Raw genomic sequence first — 26,720 nt, forward strand, 5'->3', positions numbered from 1 at the left:
TAAAACCAGCTAGAGTTGCTAAATTTTACAACTGTAGTTGATTTTATCACTGGTGACGAATATCAACAGTTGTGCATGTCCCATCAAGAGAAATGCGTGTTCATATCTGTCTGCATTGTTCATGTTTAGTAGTATAATTATCACTACTGTGTGCTGCTCGTGTACTATGCATGTTGTAATGTTGACTCACTCAGATGTCAGGTTGTATATGCCTTAATTTTATCAGGTGAAATAAAAGCGTGAAAATGTAAGGTGCTTGTTATCCACTTTAAACTATTTCTAAGGCCACCGGCTCTACCTTTCGTTGCGACTCATAGTGTCTGTTCTGCTGGGGTTGGCATCGTGTAGTGGGTCCCCATACCCTCTGGAGCGTATGTGTGTCAGTGGGCCACTCGCAGCACCAGATGGCCTCAAAACTCTAAGAAGTTCTGAAGAAAATGGCAGCACCTTCCTGCATTCTCGCTTTTATCACAAGAACAATGTCACGAGTCAGACATTTGTGCTGACGTCTTGTGTAAGTACAGTCTAGATCGCATCACATCACATAGCGATCTTTTAATTCCGGACCAGTGCCCTAGCTTTATTCTGAGTATCCTGTGGACTCTCCCAAGACAGCAGCCGTGTTCACAGATCTGCGTGGACGCGCTCCTGGCTTGACGACTACTGAGGCGTCCTGTCGCATCCCGACATACCCGCTAAACCATCCGATCTCAGCCTCACAGGAAATGTCTCACAACAGAGTGAGGAAAGCGGCGGTCTCAACGTGCCTGCGATCTGGCGGCTCTACGGGATCTGTTTGATAACGTCAGCTGAACACGACGCAACTGGAGAGACTTGGAGAGTCTCTCTGTCGGTGAACTCAGGCCCTCGTCAAGGCTAGAGGTGGTGTGCTCTACTGCTGTGTTAGCATAATCTCTCCTTATCTGACATCGACTGAAATCTGTCCTCAACCTTCATGTTTATTACTTGTAACCTTGTAAGTAAACATAACCAACATGGCCTTCTGTTTTAAGGAGAAAAAGGTAGACTTGCAATATCTCAACCCTAAAACACCGAACACCCACTCCCTCTTTAAAAAATGGTCATAATTATGATAATCTTAGATTTCTTGAATGCATAGCTTTTAAACTTTTGCACATGCAGGTTGCCTGTCACTGGCTGCACCATACTGCAACTGCCTAATGCACGAGTGTGCAGAGTCCTGTAAAGGGGGGGGGGGGGGAGTGACATCCAGAGCCCTCATACCCACTTCATGTTGAAAGTGTGGGAAGAAGTGAGTGGAGCCTATCACGTCTGCCCCATGTTTTCGAAACTTTTTTCTACAAGCAGAACGCATGTTATTCAACGTGAAAAACAGTTAAACCATATGAGCAGATAGTATCTCAATGCCATGCACATATATGGCCGACACTGTTTAGCAATATTCTAGTATTAACATTCCGCCACAGTTATATATAAAACATACACACACACTTCTATGTTATGGACAGAGGCAGAGTGGTTTTTCATAATATTACATCTTCAAAGCAAGCCTCTTAACCAGTCACTTCGTGATTTTATGTCTCTGTCCCAATGTACCAATGAAGTTGTTTTATGAAAGTGATTGAGGCGAGAGGGTAGCATGATCATTGTCATCCTTTCATTATGTAGAGGCACTACCATTTGGGATAGGGAAAGTTAGTTTTGTGCAATATTCTGAGCACAGGTTACAGCCAGGTGCAGACCAGATTGCAGTGAGCTATGCATACCAACAGTTGCAAAGTAGAATAGAGGCCGCAGGGCCATCAAATTGCTGAAAGTGGCGGTTTTGCTTGGCGCAAATCACGCGATGCGAAACGGCATGTTTAGCAAAACAGAGGCCACAGCCACATCTAAATAGGTGCCATTCCACTAACATAGCATTCAAGTGTGGTAGCTCTCTTGGATGGTGGGGCATGTCACACCACCGGGCTACACGCAGCAACAGATGGGGCGCCAGCATCCCAGTCCATGGCGGGTCGTTGTTTCGACCCTCTGAGGCTGACGCAGGGTCCGTAGCCAGGCAGTCAGCCAGCGGCGGGCCACTCTTTGGCTCACTGCCACAGGCAGTCATCTTGGTTCCCAAAACATGACCCAAACCACGCTGGCGAGGAAACATGGTGCGGGCCATCCTGCATTGGTCAGTGGGCAGTGCTGAGGCAGCGCATGATGGAGGCTGTTGAATCAGCTGCCGTCGCAGTCCTGAGTCGTCATATCACTGCTGCCGTACGAGGCCGACACTTTAGCAGAGCATTGCACTGGGTCGCTGAGGTCGCGTCCTCAGCTTGTGGGACCGGTGACGCAGACCGGGGGGAATGGGGGCACTGTAGTTGACCCAGACACCACATACCATCTGAATTAACAAGAATCAAACTTCACTCAACTGTTCTTCTCTCCATTTACTGGGTCTTCTCTATGAGTGTTCCAACTATATCTCAAGGTACAAATAATAGCGGAAAGAAACACTCTTAGACCTTCATTTGCCTCGTGTAAGAGTTAGTCAAATAGCCACATGTAATGATGCCAACAAGTCACAACTCACTTGAGCTTTGACGTTTAAACGTTGCAATTTGCCCGTCATTGTGTACTGCTACTGCAGGTGCCACATTATTGCTTGTTGGTTTATCAACATTATAAACAGGAACCCCTTACTTTCCGTACCATACAGAAGTTCGCACTCTGTAACTGGGTGGCCACAGTGGGCTGGAGTGTGTGAGAAACAAGTGATACACATGCATTAAAATTTTATGTGTTCAGAGGGTCATAACTGCATACTGTCAGAATTATGGCCCGAATCTCCAAGCGAGATCTATAGTTGGGGCTGATGATTTGCAAGTGTGTGTGGTTTTTTTATATGAGACCAAGTTGATAATTTTCCCTTGTTAGATGCAATTGGTAGTGAGCAAATAACTGTGATTATTATTTAGTTCTAATGTTTTTATCACTATGTACTTTACTTAGAACAGAATTTTCTACTCAGCCACAACTCCATCATCATGTGTTCATTAACCTAGACGAGATTTTTTATAACTACCTAAATGAGCTCATTACGCTTTGTTTAACAATAACACACTTCCAAATAAGATACTCACCAGTTTTGTACATCCACTCAGAATCAGGTAGACGCCAGCCCTCACATCTCATCCTGCCGACCGTGGCTCTTGTGATGCGCCGAACAGCTTGGAGTGACTGAGACAGGATATGCCTCAGATCATCCGTTTGCAGCGTTGTCATGTTCCATTCCATGTTGCTCAACCTTTCAAAATAAAATGGAGTCAGCTGATGTAGCAAATGATATTCTGAAACTTGACTGTGTTTCATTGAATAGAATAGTGAAAACTAAACTCAATGTCACCCTTCTCCAGCTTTTACGTTTCCCATTGATAGAGGTCACTACCCCATTAGAGATGAATCAAGGAGTCAGGCAGGTATTCAGGCGTAAATTATGACTGGTATGCGAGTCTAATAACATATTCTGGTGAACTGATCGTTTCTGATGAAGTACAAGAATTCACATACAAACATGCTGCCAGAACTATGACTGGACAAGCACGACAGGCCAGCCGCGGTGGCCGTGTGGTTCGAGGCGCTTCAGTCCGGAACCGCGTGACTACTACAGTCGCAGGTTCGAATCCTGCCTCGGGCATGGATGTGTGTGATGTGCTTAGGTTAGTTAGGTTTAAGTAGTTCTAAGTTATAGGGGACTGATGAGCTAAGATGTTAAGTCGCATAGTGCCCAGAGCCGTTTGAACCATTTGAACCAAGCACAACAGACCTCATTTAAAAACGTGGAGTGGGCAGTCCCCCACAACATGTCTCACTCTCTGCTTCTTGGCACCATAGTCACAGGTAGCACTTCCACTATTAAACCCACTTTTCAAGACGTAGTCATGTCTCCCTTGCGCCATTGGGATGAGGTTGAATCTCGAGCTTTCCTGACAATAGAGACCATACTGCGTAACCTTAATCAGTTGGTGGACTCCGCTATGTAGGACTGAATTCTTATTGTACTCTGTCTTAGGAAGCAACCACTGACTGGGACCTGTTGTAGTAATGCCATAAATAGTCAACATGGCCCCTTCTGTCTTAATTGTATGAGCGCTATTCTCCCACGCTTTAGCACAATATGCAACAGCTCATAACCAAGAGAAATTGCAGCATTGTTTTGTTCGTCTGCATTTCCTCCCCACTTGTTTCCAGAAATGTGGTACAGTTGATATAGAATATGACCAAACGACTTTCACAGGTTTGCGCAGTTCTGCATAAATGACAGTGACAGGCAGAGGGAGACACCTAGGTAACTAAGGACGTAGCTGCAGGAAATTTTGGTCCCATTCAGGGGCACATATGACTGCCTGTGTGCCTCTCTATCATGAAATTAAAACTCTGTGAGCTCTGTTTCACTTCTGGTTTGCTGGAGTCTCTATTTGTAAAAGTACTCACTCCGCTTGGTGTCAACTTGGAGGCTTGTCGACACAATCAGTAAGTAGCCATTTTCACTCGATTAATAGGGTCCCTAGGAGTCACTACGAACAACAATAAAAAACTACCTAGGACCTTGGAGTGCAAAGAGATTGGCTGAAGGGTCACGTGGAACGGAACCTGGGCCAGTGGAGTGGCTTCTGTTCACCGGAGAGTACAGGTTTCGAATGACGCCTGGGGATCGTCATACAAGACTGTGTAGGTGACCAGCAACTGGTGCAGGTCTCTGTCCATGGGTTCAGCTGGGGACAGGGCGGTCATATTTAGGGCTGCTGGCTGGTGGCCGAAGACTTCTAGCATAAGAATCACCCTCTCTTGCCCTTGGAGTGGGAAAGAGCCCCTAACAGGCGGAACAATCAGCAATGATCAACGGCATGAGGATGCAGAAGACAATGGAAAACAATGCATTAAATACACATAACTTGTATCCACAGGGCACGTGGCCTGTAACTGGAAAGGTGTCATGATCATCCCCCCCCATTGGGAAAAGTTTCCAGAGTAGTCCACCATTCAAATCTCTGGGAGGGGACTGCCAAGGGGTAGGTAACCTTTAGAAAAAGGTTGAATAATAAACGAAAGGATAATGTTCTTTGTGTCAGGGTGTGGAATGTCAGAAGATTGAATGTGGTAGGGCAGCTAGAAAATCTGAAAAGGGAAATTCAAATGCTCAATTTCGATATAGTTGGGGTCAGTGAAGAGGAATGGAAGGAAGACCAAAATTTCTCGTTAGATGAGTGTAGGGTAATATCAACAGTAGCAGAAAATAGTATAACGGGAGTAGGATTCATTATGAATGGGGAGTGTGTTACAATGAACAGTTCAGTGATAGAGTTATGCTTATCACAATCAATAAAAAACCAACAGCGACAACGATACATCAGATATACATGCCGAAGTCAGAAGCTGAAGATGAAGAGATAGAAGAAGTAAATGAATATATTGAAAGGGTAATACAGTACGTAAAGGTAGATGAAACTCTAATAGTCACAGGGGACTGGAATGTAGTTGTAGGGGAAGGAGTGGAAGAAATGGTTACTGGAGAATATGAGCTTGGGATAAGGAATGAGAGAGGAGAAAGACTACCTCAGTTATGCTAGTAATAGCGAATACTCTTAATCACAAGAGGAGGATGTATAATTGGAAAAGGCTGGGTGATATGGGGAGAGTACAGTTAGATTACATGATGGTCAGAGAGAGATTTCCAAATCATATACTGGATTGTAAGGCATAACCAGGAGCAGATATAGAACTCAGATCACAATGTAGTAATGATAAAGAGTAGTTTGAAGTTTAAGAGATTAGTCTGGAAGAATCGATACCTAAATATGTGAGATACAGAAGAACTAAGGAATGAAGAGATACTCCTGAAGATCTGTAACGCAATAAGTAATAGCCTAGTAGGCAGTACAGTTGAAGAGGAATGGATATCTCTGAAAAGGACAATCACATAAGTTGGAAAGAAATACATAGGTACAAAGAAAGTAACTGCAAAGAAACCATGGGTAATAAAAGAAATGTTGTTGTTGTTGTGGTCTTCAGTCCTGAGACTGGTTTGATGCAGCTCTCCATGCTACTCTATCCTGTGCAAGCTTCTTCATCTCCCAGTACCTACTGCAACCTACATCCTTCCGAATCAGCTTAGTGTATTCATCTCTTGGTCTCCCTCTACGATTTTTACCCTCCACGCTGCCCTCCAATGCTAAATTTGTGATCCCTTGATGCCTCAAAACATGTCCTACCAACCGATCCCTTCTTCTAGTCAAGTTGTGCCACAAACTTCTCTTCTCCCCAATCCTATTCAATACACCCTCATTAGTTACGTGATCTACCCATCCAATCTTCAGCATTCTTCTGTAGCACCACATTTCGAAAGCTTCTATTCTCTTCCTGTCCAAACTGGTTATCGTCCATGTCTCACATCCATACAGGGCTACACTCCATACAAATACTTTCAGAAACGACTTCCTGACACTTAAATCTATACTCGATGTTAACAAATTCTCTTCTTCAGAAACGATTTCCTTGCCATTGCCAGTCTACATTTTATATCCTCTCTACTTCGACCATCATCAGTTATTTTACTCCCTAAATAGCAAAACTCCTTTACTACATTAAGTGTCTAATTTCCTAATCTAATTCCCTCAGCATCACCCGACTTAATTTGACTACATTCCATTATCCTCGTTTTGCTTTTGTTGATGTTCATCTTATATCCTCCTTTCAAGACACTGTCCATTCCGTTCAACTGCTCTTCCAAGTCCTTTGCTGTCTCTGAGAGAATTACAATGTCATCGGCGAACCTCAAAGTTTTTACTTCTTCTCCATGAATTTTAATACCTACTCCGAATTTTTCTTTTGTTTCCTTTACTGCTTGCTCAATATACAGACTGAATAACATCGGGGAGAGGCTACAACCCTGTCTCACTCCTTTCCCAACCACTGCTTCCCTTTCATGCCCCTCGACTCTTATAACTGCCATCTGGTTTCTGTACAAATTGTAAATAGCCTTTCGCTCCCTGTATTTTACCCCTGCCACCTTCAGAATTTGAAAGAGAGTATTCCAGTTAACGTTGTCAAAAGCTTTCTCTAAGTCTGCAAATGCTAGAAACGTAGGTTTGCCTTTTCTTAATCTTTCTTCTAAGATAAGTCGTAAGGTTAGTATTGCCTCACGTGTTCCAACATTTCTACGGAATCCAAACTGATCTTCCCCGAGGTCCGCTTCTACCAGGTTTTCCATTCGTCTGTAAAGAATTCGCGTTAGTATTTTGCAGCTGTGACTTATTAAACTGATAGTTCGGTAATTTTCACATCTGTCAACACCTGCTTTCTTCGGGATAGGAATTCTTATATTCTTCTTGAAGTCTGTGGGTATTTCGCCTGTCTCATACAGCTTGCTCACCAGATGGTAGAGTTTTGTCATGACTGGCTCTCCCAAGGCCATCAGTAGTTCTAATGGAATGTTGTCTACTCCCGGGGCCTTGTTTCGACTCAGGTCTTTCAGTGCTCTGTCAAACTCTTCACGCAGTATCTTATCGCCCATTTCATCTTCACCTACATCCTCTTCCATTTCCATAATATTGTCCTCAAGTACATCGCCCTTGTATAAACCCTCTATATACTCCTTCCACCTTTCTGCCTTCCCTTCTTTGCTTAGAACTGGGTTACCATCTGAGCTCTTGATATTAATACAAGTGGTTCTCTTCTCTCCAAAGGTCTCTTTAATTTTCCTGTAGGCAGTATCTATCTTACCCCTAGTGAGACAAGCCTCTACATCCTTACATTTGTCCTCTAGCCATCCCTGCTTAGCCATTTTGCACTTCCTGTCAATCTCATTTTTGAGACGTTTGTATTCCTTTTTGCCTGCTTCATTTACTGCATTTTTATATTTTCTCCTTTCATCAATTAAATTCAATATTTCTTCTGTTACCCAAGGATTTCTATTAGCCCTCGTCTTTTTACCTACTTGATCCTCTGCTGCCTTCACTACTTCATCCCTCAGAGCTACCCATTCTTCTTGTACTGTATTTCTTTCCCCCATTCCTGTCAATTGTTCCCTTATGCTCTCCCTGAAACTCTCTACAACCTCTGGTTCTTTCAGTTTATTCAGGTCCCATCTCCTTAAATTCCCACCTTTTTGCAGTTTCTTCAGTTTCAATCTGCAGTTCATAACCAATAGATTGTGGTCAGAATCCACATCTGCCCCTGGAAATGTCTTACAATTTAAAACCTGGTTCCCAAATCTCTGTCTTACCATTATATAATCTATCTGATAAAAGAAATAACTGAAGTATTTCTTTTATTACCCATGATGAAAGAAGGAAGTTCAAAAATGTTCATGGAAATTCAGGAATAAAGAAATACAAGTCACTGAGTGACAAACTAGACAGGATGTGTAGGGAAGCTAAGACGAAATGGCTGCCTGAAAAATGAGAAGAAATCTAAACAGAAATGATTGTTGGAAGGACTGAGTCAGCATGTAAGAACGTCAGAGCAACCTTGAGTGAAATTATTAGCAAGGGTGGTAACATTAAGAGTGCAGTTGGAATTTCACTGTTAAATACAGAGGAGGAAGTGGATATTTGGAAAGACAACCTTGAAGGCCTCTATGAGGAGGGAAGATTTGTCTTATGTGATAGAAGAAGAAAAAAGGGTTGATTTAGAAGAGATGGGAGATCCAGGAATAGAATCAGAATTTAAAAGAGCTTTGGAGGACTTAAGAGCAAATACGGCAGAAGAGATAGATAACTTTCCATCAGGATTTCTAAAATCGTTGGGGGAAGTGGCAACAAAGCGACTATTCACGTTGGTGTGTAGAATGTATGAGTCTGTCGACATACCATCTGGCTTTCGGAAAAATACCATCCACTTAAATCCTAAGACTGCAAGAGCTGACACATGTGACAATTATCGACCAGTCTGCTTAACAGCTCATGCATCCAAGTTGCTGACAAAAATAATCTACAGAAGAATGGAAAAGAAAATTGAGGATGTTCTAGATGACTCTCAATTTGGTTTTACGAAAGGTAAATGCATCATAGCGGCATTTCTGACGTTGCTGTTGGTGATAGAAGCAAGACTAAAGAACAATAAAGTGCCATCTATAGGATTTGTTGACCTGGAAAAGTCGTTCAGCAATGTAAAATAGTGCAAGGTTTTCGAAATTCTGAGACAAACAGGGGTAAGCTATACGGAGCCAAGAGGGAATAACAAGAGTGGACGACCAAGATTGAAGTGCTCAGATTAAAAAGGATGTAAAGTAGGGATGTAGTCTTTCACCACTACTTTCAATATGTACATCGAAGCAGCAATGATGGAAATAGAAGAAAGGTTCAGGAGTGGGATTAAAATTCAAGATGAAGGATATCATTGATACGATTCGCTGATAGCATTGCTATCCTGAGTGAAAGCGAAGAAGAATTACATGATGGGCTGAATGGAATGGACCACCTAATGGGTACAGAATATGGATTGAGAGTAAATCGAAGAAAGACAGAAGGAAGTAGCAGAAAAGAGAACAGAGAGAAACATAACATCAGGATTAATGGTCACAAAGTAGATGAAATTAAGGCATTCTACTACCTAGGTGGCAAATAACCAATGACAGATGAAGCAAGGAATACATCAAAAGCAGATTAGCACTGGCAAAAAGGGCATTCCTGAGCAAGAGAAGTCTACTAGTATGAGACATATCCCTTAATTTGAGGAAGAATTTTCTGAGAATGTGCGTCTAGAGCAGAGCATTGAATGGTAGCGAAACATGCACTGTAGGAAAACCTGAGCAGAAGGGAATCGAAGCATTTGAAATGATGGGTTACAGACGAATGCTGAATATTAGGTGAACTTACAAAGTAAGGAGGTTCTGGACAGAATCGATGAGGAAAGGAATATGTGGGAAACACCGACAAGGAGAAGGGACACGATGATAGAACATCTGTTAGGACATCAGGGAATGACTTCCATGTTACTAGATTGGAGAATACGTTCAGCAAATAATCGAGGACGTAGGTCACAAGTGCTGCTCTGAGATGAAGAGGTAGGCATAGGAGAGGAATTCGTGGCGGACCCCATCAAACCAGTCAGAAGACTGATGTTGTTGTTGTTGTCTTCAGTCCTGAGACTGGTTTGATGCAGCTCTCCATGCTACTCTGTCCTGTGCAAGCTTCTTCATCTCCCAGTACTTACTGCAACTTACATTCTTCTGAATCTGCTTAGTGTATTCATCTCTTGGTCTCCCTCTGCGATTTTTACCCTCCACGCTGCCCTCCAATGCTAAATTTGTTATCCCTTGATGCCTCAGAACATGTCCTACCAACTAGTCCCTTCTTCTTGTCAAGTTGTGCCACAAACTCCTCTTCTCCCCAATTCTATTCAGTACCTTCTCATTAGTTATGTGATCTACCCATCTAATCTTCAGCATTCTTCTGTAGCACCACATTTCGAAAGCTTCTATTCTCTTCTTGTTCAAACTATTTATCGTCCATGATTCACTTCCATACATGGCTACACTCCATACAAATACTTTCAGAAACGACTTCCTGACACTTAAATCTATACTCGATGTTAACAAATTTCTCTTCTTCTGTAACGCTTTCCATGCCATTGCCAGACTACATTTTATATCCTCTCTACTTCGACCATCATCAGTTATTTTGCTCCCCAAATAGCAAAACTCCTTTACTACATTAAGTGTCTAATTTCCTAATCTAATTCCCTCAGCATCACCCGACTTAATTCGACTACATTCCATTATCCTCGTTTTGCTTTTGTTGATGTTCATCTTATATCCTCCTTTCAAGACACTGTCCATTCCGTTCAACTGCTCTTCCAAGTCCTTTGCTGTCTCTGAGAGAATTACAATGTCATCGGCGAACCTCAAAGTTTTTATTTCTTCTCCATGTACTTTAATACCTACTCCGATATTTTCTTTTCTTTCCTCTACAGCTTAACGGCGCTACAGTCTGGAACCGCACGACCGCTACGGTCGCAGGTTCGAATCCTGCCTCGGGCATGGATGTGTGTGATGTCCTTAGGTTAGTTAGGTTGAAGTAGTTCTAAGTTCTAGGGGACTTATGATCACAGCAGTTGAGTCCCATAGTGCTCAGAGCCATTTGAGCCATTTTGTGCTCAATATACAGATTGAATAACATCGGGGACAGGCTACAACCCTGTCTCACTTCCTTCCCAACCGCTGCTTCCCTTTCATGCCCCTCGACTCTTATAACTGCCATCTGGTTTCTGTACAAATTGTAAATAACCTTTCGCTCCCTGTATTTTACCCCTGCCACCTTTAGAATTTGAAACAGAGTATTCCAGTCAATATTGTCAAAAGCTTTCTCAAAGTCCACAAATGCTAGAAATGTAGGTTTGCCTTTCCTTAATATATTTTCTAAGATAAGTCGTAGGGTCAGTATTGCCTCACGTGTTCCAACATTTCTGCGGAATCCAAACTGATCTTCGCCGAGGTCGGCTTCTATCAGTTTTTCCATTCGTCTGTAAAGAATTCGCGTTAGTATTTTGCAGCTGATAGTTCGGTAATTTTCACATCTGTCAACACCTGCTTTCTTTGGGATTGGAATTATTATATACTTCTTAAAGTCTGAGGGTATTTCGCCTGTCTCATACATCTTGCTCACCAGATGGTAGAGTTTTGTCAGGACTGGCTCTCCCAAGGCCGTCAGTAGTTCCAATGGAATGTTGTCTACTCCCGGGGCCTTGTGCTCTGTCAAATTCTTCACGCAGTATCGTATATCCCATTTCATCTTCATCTACATCCTCTTCCATTTCCATAATATTGTCCTCAAGTACATCGCCCTCTATATACTCCTTCCACCTTTCTGCTTTCCCTTCTTTGCTTAGAACTGGGTTTCCATCTGAGATTTTGATATTCATACAAGTGGCTCTCTTTTCTCCAAAGGTCTCTTTAATTTTCCTGTGGGCGGTATCTATCTTACCCCTAGTGAGATAAGCCTCTACATCCTTACATTTGTCCTCTAGCCATCCCTGCTTAGCCATTTTGCACTTCCTGTCGATCTCATTTTTGAAACGTTTGTATTCCCTTTTGCTTGCTTCATTTACTGCGTTTTTATGTTTTCTCCTTTCGTCAGTTAAATTCAGTATTTCTTCTGTTACCCAAGGATTTCTGCTAGCCCTCGTCTTTTTACCTACTTGATCCTCTGCTGCCTTCACTACTTCACCCCTCAGAGCTACCCATTCTTCTTCTACTGTATTTCTTTCCCCCATTCCTGTCGATTGTTCCCTTATGCTCTCCCTGAAACTCTGTACAACCTCTGGTTCTTTCAGTTTATCCAGGTCCCATCTCCTTAAATTCCCACCTTTTTGCAATTTTAATCTACAGTTCATAACCAATAGATTGTGGTCAGAGTCCACATCTGTCCCTGGAAATGTCTTACAATTTAAAACCTCGTTCCTAAATCTCTGTCTTACCATTATATAATCTATCTGACACCTTCTAGTATCTCCAGGATTCTTCCATGTATGCAACCTTCTTTTTTGATTCTTCAACCAAGTGTTAGCTATGATTAAGTTATGGTCTGTGCCAAATTCTACCAGATGGCTTCCTCTTTCATTTCTCTCCCCCAATCCATATTCACCCACTATGTTTCCTACTCTCGAATTCCAGTCACCCATGACTATTAAATTTTCGTCTCCCTTCACTACCTGAATAATTTCTTTTATCTCACCATACATTTCTTCAATTTCTTCATCTGCTGAGCTAGTTGGCATATAAACTTGTACTACTGTAGTAGGCATGGGCTTCGTGTCTTGCCCACAATAATGCATTCACTATGCTGTTGGTAGTAGCTTACCCGCACTCCTATTTTTTATTCATTATTAAACCTACTCCTGCATTACCCCTATTTGATTTTGTATTTATAACCCTGTATTCACCTGACCAAAAGTCTTGTTCCTCCTGCCACCGAACTTCACTAATTCTCACTATATCTAACTTCAACCTATTCATTTCCCTTTTTAAATTTTCTAACCTACCTGCCCGATTAAGGGATCTGACATTCCACGCTCCAGTCCGTAGAACGCCAGTTTTCTTTCTCCTGATAACGACGTCCTCTTGAGTAGTCCCCGCCTGGAGATCCGAATGGGGGACTATTTTACGTCCAGAATATTTTACCCAAGAGGACGCCATCATCATTTAACCATACAGTAAAGCTGCATGCCATTGGGAAAAATTACGGCTGTAGTTTCCCCTTGCTTTCAGCCGTTCGCAGTACCAGCATAGCAAGGCCGTTTTGGTTAGTGTTGCAAGGCCAGATCAGTCAATCATCCAGACTGTTGCCCCTGCAACTACTGAAAAGGCTGCTGCCCCTCTTCAGGAACCACACGTTTGTCTGGCCTCTCAACAGATACCCCTTCATTGTGGTTGCACCTACGGTACGGCCATCTGTATCGCTAAGGCACGCAAGCCTCCTCACCAACGGCAACGTCTATAAGGTCCATGGTTCATGGGGGTAGGAGAAGAACGATAACAAAAAAAGAGAAAGAAAGAAAGAAAGCAGGAAAGGTCTCTAACGTTTCGGTTTCGTCTCCAAATGCTGGAGATATGTTCAGAGGCTATAAAGGGCCAGGCAGCAGTTTGAAACTTCTATAAATTCAACAAGCTGAACTGTTTGTACGCATCCACGCTATGATGTCATCAGAAGGCTGCTTAAGAGCGCAGTCACGAGTGCATGTGTTGTTGAGCTTGTGCAGGGGAACACTTGACGCTGGTCTCTGTATTCAGCACAAAGGCCAGCAACTCGTCTAATTTTAGTCATTCTTCTTTCCGTTAAAGTTGCTTCATGCTTTGGAATTTCTATGTCCTCTCTGTAATTTCAAGTACTGTAATATTGATTCTGCATCGCAGAGACGAATTTTTAGTTTCCCTAGTCCCTGTGGATATTCTGCAACTGCCGATTTATTTCTTTTTCACAGATGACAACTGCTTTTCTGTTCCTTACGCAAGAAATTAATACTTCCGTTTGTACTTTCACATGTGTGCTTCTCCGTGTGGGCAAGACATTTTATATACTCCTCCTGTGGCAAGTGGTACTTTACAGTGTTCAAAACATTCAAGCTTCTTTGTTGCTAGTATAAACACTGCATAAATACTATGTATTCTTCGTGCTCTGATCATGTGAACGGTGACTGCTTTTACGAATGGGAGTAAATCTTTGGTTCTTCTTCACGAGTAGCTCCATACCTTTTAGGAGATATTGCCCTATTTATCTCTTTCTCAGATTAATCATTTCTTCTGAAAGTAGTGCTTAAATGGTCGTTGTGTTCCTCCAGCTACTGTGGTGATAGATTATTTAAGCCACCAATGTTCTCATCACTTATCATTTCAGTTTGGGACAGTGACTGGAATTTTTGTGAATGTATCCACATGTGTGAGTGAGGTTTCTGCAGACCTTCTGTGCCTAACATCTGTGGATTTTTTAAGTAGCTGTACATTCTAAAATGTTTAAACTTCTTTCTCTTCTTCTATACTGGATTTTATCATATAACTAACATCATTTGGAAAGTTGAGAAATTCTGAGTTCTCTTTGTCCATAAGGCTATGTAATAAAGTATGAGTTTCATCAATATAACAAAATCAACGTTAGTCATTTTTCTTGGTAGGCTGATGAGCTGTTCCTTCCAGTTTTACATATAAAATTCCGTCGTAACTGTGTTGAGTGTGTTTCCCGTAATCACGCTGCCAGCTTTTTCAAAGAGTTTGTTATCCTATTGAAAATGAGTCATTGTGAAAGAATATTTTAATCGATAATACTTGTCTTTAGACTAAATTCATTCTATGACAAGAAAAAAAAATGAAATGAAAACGACGCACCATAAAAGAATTATCGGAAAGTGACGGAAATTGGTGGACGTGATGTGCACAAGCAGACAAACAAATGAATACAGTTTCATAAAACTGGATGATTTATTCTAGAGAAAGAGCCTCACAAACTGAGCAAAGTCAGTAACGCTTTGGTCCACTCTGGTCCTTCTGCATGCAGTTATTCGCCTTCGCATTTATTGGCAGAGCTGTTGAATGTCCACCTGAGGGATATCGTTCGAAATTATTTCCAACTGGCAGGTTAGATCATGAAAATCCCGAGATGGTTGGAGGACCCTGCCCAGTATGCCCCAAACGTTCTCAGCTGGGGAGAGATTTGGCGAGGACGAAGACAAGCAGGAGAAACTCTCGCCGAGTATGGGCGGGAAATTACTTAGCTGAAACGTAAGGCCAGTATGGCTTCCCACGAAGGGCAACAAAACTGGAAGTGGAATATCGTCGACGTATCGCTCTGCTGTATGGGTGACTACTAAAGTGTCCTGAAAGTGAATGGCACACCAGACCATCACTCCTGGTTCCTGAGCCTTATGGTGGGCAACAGTCAGGGTGGTACCCCCCAGTTTCCAAGGCGTCTCCAGACACGTCTTTGCTGGACATTGGGGCTCAATTAGAAGTGGGGCTCATCGCAGAATACTGTTCAAATCAATGAGATTCCTGGCCAAAGTCGCGTCTGGAGACGACCCAGATGGTCATGGGATACCAACCTTACTGTGGTCCGCCATATGTTCTCCAGCATTTATTTGTTTTCACAGCGGGACCTCTCTGGTTGCCATCTGTCGCACCCTTACAGCACACCAGTTCGTCTATGGTGTTCTACACCCAGTTTTGCGTAGTGTATTCCCACCTACCACCAGTATCACCAGGAACATCACTTATGTGAGGTTTTGGCGGTGTCTGGAACATTCCGTTCAGCTCAGTGTTAACACGCCTTACAGCAGTTTTTACCCAGGACCGATCCTGGCGCTGAAAGGCCTCCACAAACACGACATTTGTGTGGCCAGTTCTTGCTCCTATTTTATCCAGGTTACTCCCAATAGTACACCTTGGATTCATACCCTAGGTTGTTTCCTGCTTGCCGGCTGCGGTGGTCTAGCGGTTCTGGCGCTGCAGTCCGGAACCACGGGACTGCTACGGTCGCAGGTTCGAATCCTGCCTCGGGTATGGGTGTGTGTGATGTCCTTAGGTTAGTTAGGTTTAAGTAGTTCTAAGTTCTAGGGGACTTATGACCTAAGATGTTGAGTCCCATAGTGCTCAGAGGCATTTGAACCATTTTTTTGTTTCCTGCTCCCCCAAATATAATTACCTGATCTCCCTTCTCAAAGCCTCTCCATTGCTCACCTAAGTTTTCAGACACCTGGCTAAGGCTAGCATTTGGTTTCACTGAACTTGTGACCTGGTACACTGCACTGTAATATTAGTAATTTTCGCCTCACAAACATTAATATACGCTGAACAGTAAACGGCTGATGGCCTGAAGTTATCGAACAATTGTAATGTCAAAGAAATGAACCATCGCATAGCAGCAACTAAATCTATTATTATTTATATTTGCTGCTCCTGCGTGGTGGCTGTAAATCTCTATGTACATGTATCGATTAATGATAAAAAAGGAAGAAATTGTGCCTTGCTGTAGGAAGAATATTTTCAAATAATATTTATTTGCAGGTAGGCTTTTACAAAATATTTGGCCTCTAACTCAAGAGATTGCCAGTACAAGTTTCTGTATTGCATACACCACGTGTTTCTGTGAATTGACTGATTCCAGATATGACTCACTGGTATGGTAATCGTAGGAAAACTATTAGCTGCTTTTTTTGAGGTGCACAATTTTACATTTACAAACAATTAAAGGAAGTTCCCAGCCTTTACAGCAGTTTAACGCTCGAGTGGGTGCGTCCATGTATAAAGTGCCCCAACCGCTAATAGCATTGTCTTGTGCAATTCTCTGCGTAATAAATAAAACTTTTAATTGTTTTTACAAAATTACGGATATTACCGATACCTTCATTATTGCTTCAGCTAACTCAGTGGTAAGTTGTGTTGTTATACTTCCAAGTGAGCAGCTGTAACGTAAAACAAACAACGCGTGTGCCATTCCAAGATGCTACTCTAGGCGGGTGTAAAATGAATTTGCGCAACGGAAAATAATAAACGCTAAAATGTTGATTTAGCCCTGTCTGACTACCCCCTGAAGCAAATCTTAGGATCTCTTAATTCTCTTTTTTATATAAATTACCATCTAAACATGAGTGTATGCTTACGGCAATTAATATTACTAAATGATAAACGTTGTTGCTCAATATACACTCCTGGAAATTGAAATAAGAACACCGTGAATTCATTGTCCCAGGAAGGGGAAACTTTATTGACACATTCCTGGGGTCAGATACATCACATGATCACACTGACAGAACCACAGGCACATAGACACAGGCAACAGAGCATGGACAATGTCGGCACTAGTACAGTGTATATCCACCTTTCGCAGCAATGCAGGCTGCTATTCTCCCATGGAGACGATCGTAGAGATGCTGGATGTAGTCCTGTGGAACGGCTTGCCATGCCATTTCCACCTGGCGCCTCAGTTGGACCAGCGTTCGTGCTGGACGTGCAGACCGCGTGAGACGACGCTTCATCCAGTCCCAAACATGCTCAATGGGGGACAGATCCGGAGATCTTGCTGGCCAGGGTAGTTGACTTACACCTTCTAGAGCATGTTGGGTAGCACGGGATACATGCGGACGTGCATTGTCCTGTTGGAACAGCAAGTTCCCTTGCCGGTGTAGGAATGGTAGAACGATGGGTTCGATGACGGTTTGGATGTACCGTGCACTATTCAGTGTCCCCTCGACGATCACCAGTGGTGTACGGCCAGTGTAGGAGATCGCTCCCCACACCATGATGCCGGGTGTTGGCCCTGTGTGCCTCGGTCGTATGCAGTCCTGATTGTGGCGCTCACCTGCACGGCGCCAAACACGCATACGACCATCATTGGCACCAAGGCAGAAGCGACTCTCATCGCTGAAGACGACACGTCTCCATTCGTCCGTCCATTCACGCCTGTCGCGACACCACTGGAGGCGGGCTGCACGATGTTGGGGCGTGAGCGGAAGACGGCCTAACGGTGTGCGGGACCGTAGCCCAGCTTCATGGAGACGGTTGCGAATGGTCCTCGCCGATACCCCAGGAGCAACAGTGTCCCTAATTTGCTGGGAAGTGGCGGTGCGGTCCCCTACGGCACTGCGTAGGATCCTACGGTCTTGGCGTGCTTCCGTGCGTCGCTGCGGTCCGGTCCCAGGTCGACGGGCACGTGCACCTTCCGCCGACCACTGGCGACAACATCGATGTACTGTGGAGACCTCACGCCCCACGTGTTGAGCAATTCGGCCGTACGTCCACCCGGCCTCCCGCATGCTCACTATACGCCCTCGCTCAAAGTCCGTCAACTGCACATACGGTTCACGTCCACGCTGTCGCGGCATGCTACCAGTGTTAAAGACTGCGATGGAGCTCCGTATGCCACGGCAAACTGGCTGACACTGACGGCGGCGGTGCACAAATGCTGCGCAGCTAGCGCAATTCGACGGCCAACACCGCGGTTCCTGGTGTGTCCGCTGTGCCGTGCGTGTGATCATTGCTTGTACAGCCCTCTCGCAGTGTCCGGAGCAAGTATGGTGGGTTTGACACACCGGTGTCAATGTGTTCTTTTTTCCATTTCCAGGAGTGTATTATTATTATAGGTTAAAAACAACCCTTTAAGTACAATTGTCTATATTTCCTAACTAAAATTGCAGACCAATTGCCCACTCTGCCCCTTTTTTATGGCAATGAGATCTAACTTAAATAACACGAAATGACTGACATCATCTACGCACCAAACACTAGAAAACACTACTTATAAAGATGATCTACGGTGATGTTGAACCTCAATGGAAATAAACTAATGTGATCAAACTGTGTAGCTTTATAGCCCTCATAAGCCGAAGCGATATCACCGTATGTACTGCGTCTGGTGCGTCGGCGTGCTGGTTCTCGTACTCGTCTGCGGCGATGGAAGGAACTCCAGCCACAAAGTGAACTCTTCCAAACACGAGGACGGCAGAAGGCGGTGCTCTGACTAATATACTCTAATACTGTCTTCTCCTCTGTGTTCTACAGGCGAGAAACGTGAACTCCCAGCCACAGGGACGGAGTTCAGATAACGTCTCAACGTAAGTATAGGCAGAAGTTCTCTCAGTTGCTGAACGCCGCGTACTCAGCGATGACTTACAACCTGGAGGTGAAGTAGAGAATCGTATAGGTTCGCAACAGTACAGTTCGTAACTGTTCTAACTATAAAATCATAGCAAAGACAGCAAGTCCGTCTGTACCAACAAAAGCTGATAGCGAGCGACCGTTACTCACGGGAGCTCAACACGGAAGAGCACTTCTCTCCTCTGCTGGCTTCCCAGGAAAGCTCGGCTCCACACCCCCGTAACACAGAAGGCAAATCATGTTCTCGTAACCACGGAATATTCTACCCCTCTACAGATTCTTCCGAACGCCGACCAACAATATTTTAGTCTTTCGTCGTCTATCGCACAAAGTTTGCAAGAAAATACCTATACTCGTACAATGGTACGCTTCAGAGTAAAAATCCTTGGAAATAACCCCGCCTGCGTGGTTTCCGAGGCGACACTTCTTCGTTCCTCTCAGCTGCGTCCAAGTTTTGCAGAGTTCGGAAGTATTATCCAATTATCCTTCCGGCTCTACTACAATAGCGGCCGGCCGCCCCTGTATTATGTCCTCGCTCTCAGGCGTCCAGACTGTCCGTCTTGGCACATCCTGTGTGGAGCTGGACCACCACACCCGTGTCGGCCTTCCACCCAGGGCTTGAGTTTCGCCTGCCATTACATTTCCACTGTCGTTCCAACCTCTACTCATATAGGCAATCATTCACTAGCCCATTTATATAATGAAGAAATTCTGTCACCTTTCATGCAATAAGCCTTAACAATTATCTACAAGGCGTATGCGACAATGTCAGTCTCCTTTAAATATTCATATATACTATGTACAACCCGTAAAATGATACCTAATTGTTGTTGTAGATCACGGCAGAGTATGTGGATGAGTGCCTGTAAGGTGCGAAATTACAGCCGCCTTACACCAGCTTTGAACACAAGGTACACAGTGCACCCAGCCATGTAAGTGATATTCCTGTCATCTCGTTACCTTCTGTCCACAAGCAGGCAGGAAGGGAGAAACATAAAAATGGAATGAATTATGCGCTAATGTGGCCGCAAGAACAAAAAGAAAGAATGTTGTAAAAATACTTCCTGAGTCTGAAAGTGTAGGCAGGAAGGTCGCAAGTGAAATGGACAGTACTTAGCCCGGAAATCATTCAGGAAATAGTAAGTACACAAATTTATGTCATCAATCTAAGAAAGAAAGTGTGCAGTATTCGAGAGAGAGGGATGCTGTAAAAGAACTACAAAATGTGAAATAATGGCATTATTGGGATTGCTTTATCTCTTTACGCAAGCAAGCCATACTAATATTGTCGAAGTGTGGAGAGGAGATGGCGGGGGTATGGAGATTACGAGAGTTGTGATGAGCTACAGAAGACTCCTGTTTATTTTACTTTGCATCCGTTTTGACGACAAAATCTCAAGGCAAGGAAGGAGAGCAACTGATAAACTTTCTGCAATAAGGCAAGGATTACAATGTAACAAAGAGAGGAGTCTACGTAGTCGATCAACTGGGAGGTGCGTATTCCATAGCACGGGTGACAAGAAGATGGCCATTGGTTGTATCCTATTCACTAACGGATATGGAGGAATTAAGAGCTCAAATCAGTTTCCATGCAAATGAGGTAAATCCAAAAAGGAAGAGGAGCATTTTCTTGGGAGATTTAGCAGTCTCCCTTACGAAGCCTCAGCTAGTAAAAACAGATAAGATTACTTCACTTCCTGGCGACATAGCAACTTTCCTAGAGAAATTCTAAGATACTTTGGTTGAAACAACTGGTAACCTGCCACCAACAAAAGACGGCGTGTGACATGTGGACGAGAAAAATAAAACGCCTCTACTACATTAAGTTGCAGCTCATGCCGCTGCTTTTTTTAGCAAAACGCACGGGAAAACAGCGCTAACATGTGAAAAGTTTCAAGTAGTACTCGAAAATGCGTAAGACAGTTAACTGTTCAGATCGAATGAAACTTGTGATAACTGACACTTCAAACTAGAAGGTTAAAATTTTATCCACGTGTGATTAGGTATACGTGATGCTTCTGCTTTGAGGTAGTACTTTTGGACATGGTGGTAGCTAGTAAAGGAATATTTTAGGGAATTGGTTTAAAGAATTTACTTCAAAGGCCCAATGAAATCATTACAAGTTTTCTCCCAGAGCAACTTACGCAGTGACTACGTGATACAAGTTGCCTGTGGAAAGGGTCCTTCAAAAATGGCTCTGAGCAGTATGGGACTCGCCATCTTAGGTCATAAGTCCCCTAGAACTTAGAACTACTTAAACCTAACTAATCAAAGGACATCACACACACCCATGCCCGAGGCAGGATTCGAACCTGCGACGGTAGCAGTCCCGCGGTTCTGGACTGCAGCGCCAGAACCGCTAGACCACCGCGGCCGGCGAAAGGGTACTTCCGGAGGCCATGAAGGGTACAGGGTGCACCCATCTGCAGGTGGTCGCTCATATCGGCACTAATGATGTGTGTCGCTATGGATCAGAGGAAATCCCCTCTGGCTTCCGGCGGCTATCTGATTTGGTGAAGACTGCCAGTCTCACTAGCGGGATGAAAGCAGAGCTCACCATCTGCAGCATCGTCGACAGGACTGACGGCGGACCTTTGGTACAGAGCCGAGTGGAGGGTCTGAATCAGAGGCTGAGACGGTTCTGCGACCGTGTGGGCTGCGGATTCCTCGACTTGCGCCATAGGGTGGTGGGGTTTCGGGTTCCGCTGCATGGGTCAGGAGTCCACTATACACAGCAGGTGGCTACACGGGTAGCAGGGGTTGTGTGGCGTGGACTGGGCGGTTTTTTTAGGTTAGATGGCCTCGGGCAAGTACAGAACGGGCAACAGCCTCAAAGGGTGCGGGGCAAAGTCAGGACATGCGGGGACCAAGCAGCAATCGGTATTGTAAATGTAAACTGTCGAAGCTGCGTTGGTAAAATACCGGAACTTCAAGCGCTGATAGAAAGCACCGAAGCTGAAATCTTTATAGGTACGGAAAGCTGGCTGAAGCCAGAGATAAATTCTGCCGAAATTTTTACAAAGGCACAGATGGTGTTTAGAAAGGATAGATTGCATGCAACTGGTGGTGGCGTGTTTGTCGCTGTTAGTAGTAGTTTATCCTGTAGTGAAGTAGAAGTGGATAGTTCCTGTGAATTATTATGGGTGGAGGTTACACTCAACAACAGAGCTAGGTTAATAATTGGCTCCTTTTACCGACCTCTAGACTCAGCAGCATTAGTGGCAGAACAACTGAGAGGAAATCTGGAATACATTTTACATAAATTTCCTCGGCATGTTATAGTCTTAGGTGGAGATTTCAATTTACCAGATATGGACTGGGACACTCAGATGTTTAGGACGGGTGGTAGGGACAGAGCATCGAGTGACATTATACTGAGTGCACTATCCGAAAATTACCTCGAGCAATTAAACAGAGAACCGACACGTGGAGATAACATCTTGGACCTACTGATTACAAACAGACCCGAACTTTTCGACTCTGTAAGTGCAGAAGAGGGAATCAGTGATCATAAGGCCGTTGCAGCATCCCTGAATATGGAAGTAAATAGGAATATCAAAAAAGGGAGGAAGGTTTATCTGTTTAACAAGGGTAATAAAGGCAGATTTCAGACTACCTAACAGATCAAAACGAAAATTTCTGTTCCGACACTGACAATGTTGAGTGTTTATGGAAAAAGTTCAAGGCAATCGCAAAATGCGTTTTAAACAGGTTCGTGCCGAGTAAAACTGTGAGGGGCGGGAAAAACCCACCGTGGTTCAAGAACAAAGTTAGGAAACTACTGCGAAAACAAAGAGAGCTTCACTGCAAGTTTAAACGCAGCCAAAACCTCTCAGACAAACAGAAGCTGAACGATGTCAAAGTTAGCAAAAGCAGGGCTATGCGTGAAGCGTTCAGTAAATTCGAAAGTAAAATTCTATGTACCGACTTGACAGAAAATCCTAGGAAGTTCTGGTCTTACGTTACATCAGTAAGTGGCTCGAAACAGCATATCCAGACACTCTGGGATGATGATGGCATTGAAAGACAGGATAACACGCGTAAAACTGAAATACTAAAGACCTTTTTCCCAAGCTGTTTCACAGAGGAAGACCACACTGCATTTCCTTCTCTAAATCCTCGCATTAACGAAAAAATGACTGACATCGAAATAAGTGTCCAAGGAATAGAAAAGCAACTGAAGTCACTCAACAGAGGAAAGTCCACTGGACCTGACGGAATACCTATTCGATTCTACACAGAGTACGCGAAAAAACTTGTCCCCCTTCTAACAGCCGTGTAAAGCAAGTCTCTAGAGGAACGGAAGGTTCCAAATGATTGGAAAAGAGCACAGGTAGTCCCAGTCTTCAAGAAGGGTCGTCGAGCAGATGCGCAAAACTATAGACCTATATCTCTGACATCAATCTGTTGTAGAATTTTAGAACATGTTTTTTGCTCGCGTCTCATGTCATTTCTGGAAACCCAGAATCTACTCTGTAGGAATCAACATGGATTCCGTAAACAGCGATCGTGTGATACCCAACTCGCTTTATTTGTTCATGAGACCCAGGAAAATATTAGATAAAGGCTCCCAGGTAGATGCCATTTTCCATCACTTCCGGAAGGCGTTCGATACAGTTCCGCACTGTCGCCTGATAAACAAAGTAAGAGCCAACGGAATATCAGACCAGCTGTGTGGCTGGATTGAAGAGTTTTTAGCAAACAGAACACAGCATGTTGTTATCAATGGAGAGACGTCTACAGACGTTAAAGTAACCTCTGGCGTGTCACAGGGGAGTGTAATGGGACCATTGCTTTTCACAATATATATAAATGACCTAGTAGATAGTGTCGGAAGTTCCATGCGGCTTTTCGCGGATGATGCCGTAGTATACAGAGAAGTTGCAGCATTAGAAAATTGCAGCGAAATGCAGAAAGATCTGCAACGGATAGGCACTTGGTGCAGGGAGTGGCAACTGACCCTTAACATAGACAAATGTAATGTATTGCGAATACATAGAAAGAAGGAGCCTTTATTGTATGATTATATGATAGCGGAACAAACACTGGTAGCAGTTACTTCTATAAAATATCTGGGAGTATGCTTGCGGAACGATTTGAAGTGGAATGACCATATAAAATTAATTGTTGGTAAGGCGGGTGCCAGGTTGAGATTCATTGGGAGAGTCCTTAGAAAATGAAGTCCATCAACAAAGGAGGTAGCTTACAAAACACTCGTTCGACCTATACTTGGGTATTGCTCATCAGTGTGGGATCCATACCAGGTCGGGTTGACAGAGGAGATACAGAAGATCCAAAGAAGAGCGGCGCGTTTCGTCACAGGGTTATTTGGTAAGCGAGATAGCGTTACGGAGATGTTTGGCAAACTCAAGTGGCAGACTCTGCAAGAGAGGCGCTCTGCATCGCGGTGTAGCTTGCTGTCCAGCTTTCGAGGGGGTGCGTTTCTGGATGAGGTATCGAATATATTGCTTCCCCCTACTTCTATCTCCCGAGGAGATCACTAATGTAAAATCAGAGAGATTCGAGCACGCATGGAGGCTTTCCGGCAGTCGTTGTTCCCGCGAACCATACGCGACTGGAACAGGAAAGGGAGGTAATGACAGTGGCACGTAAAGTGCCCTCCGCCACACACCATTGGGTGGCTTGCGGAGTATAAATGTAGATGTAGATGTAGACCGTGGCAGTTAAAGCTGCTGAGAAGTGGCGCCTGAGCCCTGCACTGAAACTGTTAATGAATTCACGTCATCGGTTTTAGCCAATAGCGTGCGTGGGATACAGGTCACGTGTGTGGACGCTGGAGCACTCTGCAGTGCAGAACACAGTTGCTTCTCTGTCTCGTGATCCAGACCTCGAGCAGAACAGACGTCTTTCTCGGGAGGCAGAGCGTCTGGCTCTCTGTTCCGTGACCGGCCACCAACATCAGTTAACATGAATCGCCTCCCCTTCCGTTGCCCACTTCCATTAGTTGTTCGACCTCATAGACTGGCATAAACCTGGTAACTTCCGACTCTAGGTGCGCAGCTTCCACACTTTACACTGATATATACTCTCTTTATTTTACCAAATTTCCTGTTCTGTCATTTAAAGGCAGCCCTGTATGCTCCCTTACAAGCCCTGATTGCTCGAACTCCTGTACGTTGTCGTCGCAAGCAGAATCCAGCAACGTTTTCCTCCCCTCCTTTATTACAGACCACTACACCATGTGCACAAAATCTGCGGCGACTGCCGACTATGTCTGCTACATCATTAACGTCCTACATGTACAGCAGGAGCCCAACAGCCCCCCTGGGACGCGCCTGTCAGTGACCCTCGGCGTGCTGTCCGCAGGTTGGCCGAGCCGTCGCTTCTCGGGCCTGTACCGCCACAGGCCTCGAGAGCTCACGTGACGACTGTGGAGAGGGTTCCCGTCAAGACGTGCTGAAACTTTCAGCCAGTCTCAACCTCCCTCAACCCGGATCATGTCGCAGGTGTAGTACAATTTTATCCAGCCGAGGATCCATCTTTCAAGAAAACGGGACATGTGGTTGCTTTGCAGGTTGTCAACTGAAAACATGACTCGTATGTACAGACATCTGGACACCTACAAGTCTAGTTTGGCAAGGATGGGGCAGACAGTCGGCTGTGAAGTCATAGAAGGAATCATTTGGGCGTTTGCTTGAAGTAACTTAGGGTAATTACGAAGTAACATAATCAGGACATCTGGTGGGATTTACAGCCAGCATCATCCTGAATACAAGGCCAGAGTGTTGGAACATCGCAGCGTCGTTCCATTTTTTCCTAACGCACAGTACTGCTTGATGCATGTAATCATGCAATGATGTTACTTCATCACATAAAAATCTAGCACTACACTGTTCACTCATTTATTAACACCAACCAGTTCACACTCTACACCCCCTACATGCACACCATCAGCAGAGGGTAGGGTCATATCGATATGGTTGGGTTTCACTTTTTTCATTAGCTTTCCTGAAAAATTGAGCTCTCATTACTGGACAATGCAGGAGAAGTTGAGGTAAGAAAGATGTTGGTAAATTCAATAAAAAGAAAACATCGTGCGAATGTGAGTTGGAAATGACAAAGGTGTTTTACTATTATTTACTTTCCTGACATTGTTTACCAAACCTCTACTCTGTGCTATCCAAGAAATTCAACTGGCTAAGAAATACAGCTAGTTATTACCTTCTCCGTGTTATTTAAGAAATAGAACTGTCTAAGAAATACAGTTCGTTATTAACTGTCCCTGTAAACAATTTCTTTTATTAGTCTCCTTAGTCCTCTTAGAAAATTTGTTGTACAATTTTTTTCCTTGGTAGATGTTGTCTCATGATCATGGACAGAACTGTCACATTGTTATGCATAATCAACTGAAAATCATATCGAATTTTGAATGTGTCAAGAGGATTGCAATACTGTCAAATAAAATTTTTTATGTTGGTCGGTTATAAACCAAATATATTATGTACAGTGAAACATTACAAATGCAGTTACTGGTTTGTCAATGAACAAAATTGTTTAAACTAGGCACTAATAAAAACATTATTTGGTTGGTTGGTTGGTTTGGGGAAGGAGACCAGACAGCGTGGTCATCGGTCTCATCGGATTAGGGAAG

At 43.9% G+C, this 26,720-nt stretch overlaps 1 protein-coding gene across 1 annotated transcript in view; it reads right to left on the bottom strand.

The window, feature by feature from the left end:
- The window catches only part of LOC126213380 (uncharacterized), an 84,084-nt gene that overhangs the window by 40,638 nt on the left and 16,726 nt on the right, over positions 1-26,720 (bottom strand). The window contains exon 3 of the mRNA XM_049941086.1: positions 3,111-3,274. Within this exon, the coding sequence (XP_049797043.1) occupies positions 3,111-3,274 (164 nt within the window). The remainder of the gene's footprint in view (positions 1-3,110; positions 3,275-26,720) is intronic.

This window comes from Schistocerca nitens, chromosome 11 (genome assembly GCF_023898315.1).
Source record: "Schistocerca nitens isolate TAMUIC-IGC-003100 chromosome 11, iqSchNite1.1, whole genome shotgun sequence".
Taxonomy (NCBI): Eukaryota; Metazoa; Arthropoda; class Insecta; order Orthoptera; family Acrididae; genus Schistocerca; species Schistocerca nitens.